The sequence below is a fragment of the Kryptolebias marmoratus genome, linkage group LG19 (assembly GCF_001649575.2).
Source record: "Kryptolebias marmoratus isolate JLee-2015 linkage group LG19, ASM164957v2, whole genome shotgun sequence".
Classification (NCBI taxonomy): domain Eukaryota; kingdom Metazoa; phylum Chordata; class Actinopteri; order Cyprinodontiformes; family Rivulidae; genus Kryptolebias; species Kryptolebias marmoratus.
In genome coordinates, this window is record NC_051448.1 from 702,095 (window position 1) to 703,364 (window position 1,270).

General features: G+C 51.0%; 1 protein-coding gene across 3 annotated transcripts in view; it reads right to left on the reverse strand.

Moving 5' to 3' along the window:
• Positions 1–79: 79 nt before the first annotated feature.
• snx14 (sorting nexin 14) overlaps positions 80–1,270 on the reverse strand; it is a 14,498-nt gene continuing 13,307 nt past the window's right edge. Inside the window, exons 25-28 of one of the 3 annotated variants that reach the window (XM_017439991.3) lie at positions 955–1,050; positions 524–615; positions 393–449; positions 80–251 (exon numbers count right to left, since the gene is read on the reverse strand). In XM_017439991.3, coding sequence (XP_017295480.1) covers positions 222–251; positions 393–449; positions 524–615; positions 955–1,050 — 275 coding nt within the window. In that variant the 3' untranslated portion in view covers positions 80–221. Of the gene's footprint in view, positions 252–392; positions 450–523; positions 1,051–1,270 lie in introns of those variants that run through there. The other 2 variants (XR_005234477.1, XR_001809271.3) reach the window with 2 other exon arrangements.

Consider the following 1,270-nt stretch of genomic DNA (forward strand, 5'->3'; position numbering starts at 1 on the left):
CCATCCATCCATCCATGCATCCATCCATCCATGCATCCATCCATCCGAGGTTTAAAGCAGGAAACAGACGACATCAAAGCAGCATCAATAAATACAGATTTTATTCGTGTGCTGACAGGAAGTGGAACGTAGAGAAGGTTTACAGCTCTTTGGGGACAGTCGGAGGTTAAAAGACGTCCATCGTCCAGGAGGTGGACCCAGAGTCCAGTCTGCCGTCTCTCTCACACGATGAACGCTTCCTTCGCTCCGGGCTGAGGAGACAGGAAGAATCAGTTCAGTCTGGATTCTGTCGGTGTTTAAACTGCATCAGATAACGGGTGCCTCTGGTTGTTTCTGAGCGAAGACGTTAAAACCTCGTCTCTCCGAGGTTCAGTCAGAAGAAGAGTCTTTACCTTGTTGAATTCAGGGAAAAGCTCGAGCACGGCGATGTCAAGCAGAACGTAGGTCATCTGAGGAGGAAGAGGAGCAGTTAGAGACTTGTCCTGAAGGACTTGTCCTTCAGGAGGACGTTGGGTTCGTTTACCTGCTTGTTGAGGAGCGGCTGCTGCAGAGCGTCGAACAGAAGCTGAACACCTTCATCTCTGGAGTCTTCACCGATGCATTTCACCACGAAGTCTGAAACACAAATTCACCTTGAGCCGAGGTTCTGATAAATCTGCAGCTGAAGAACACGTTTAGATCCTCTGATGTTCCTTTTTTACAGTGAAACTGACTCCTACATCCTGGTCCCGTCCAGAACCTGTTTCCTCCTCCTGCTGGGGGGGGTCAGAACATGTGACCCGAAAGTCTCTGATGCTCCTCAGAAAACCGGATCCTGCTGCTCAACAAACACGTTCTCTGGGTTCTGCTCCTGGGTTCTGACCTGGCTGTTTCCCATCACAGTTTGGTTCTGACAGGTAACCATGGTAACCTCACAGTTAGACTAACAAACATCAGGAAGTTAAAAGAACCGACCCGGCATATATTTCTTCATCTCCTGGAAGGTCCGCCTGGCCCGGTTCTGTTTGTCCTCGGCGGTTCGCTCCTCGCCGTTCTCACAGAAAACTGCATCTGCAGGAAGAACCAGATGGGTTTCAGGTGCTATCAAAGAGACGCCATCTTACCTGAAACTAACCTGGACTGGCCCTGAGAGCCCTGAGAACCCCGAGAGCCCCGAGAACCCTGAGAGATCTAAGAATCCTGAGAGCCCCGAGAACCCCGAGAACCCTGAGAGATCTAAGAATCCCGAGAGCCCTGAGAACCCTGAGAGCCCTGAGAACCCTGAGAGCCC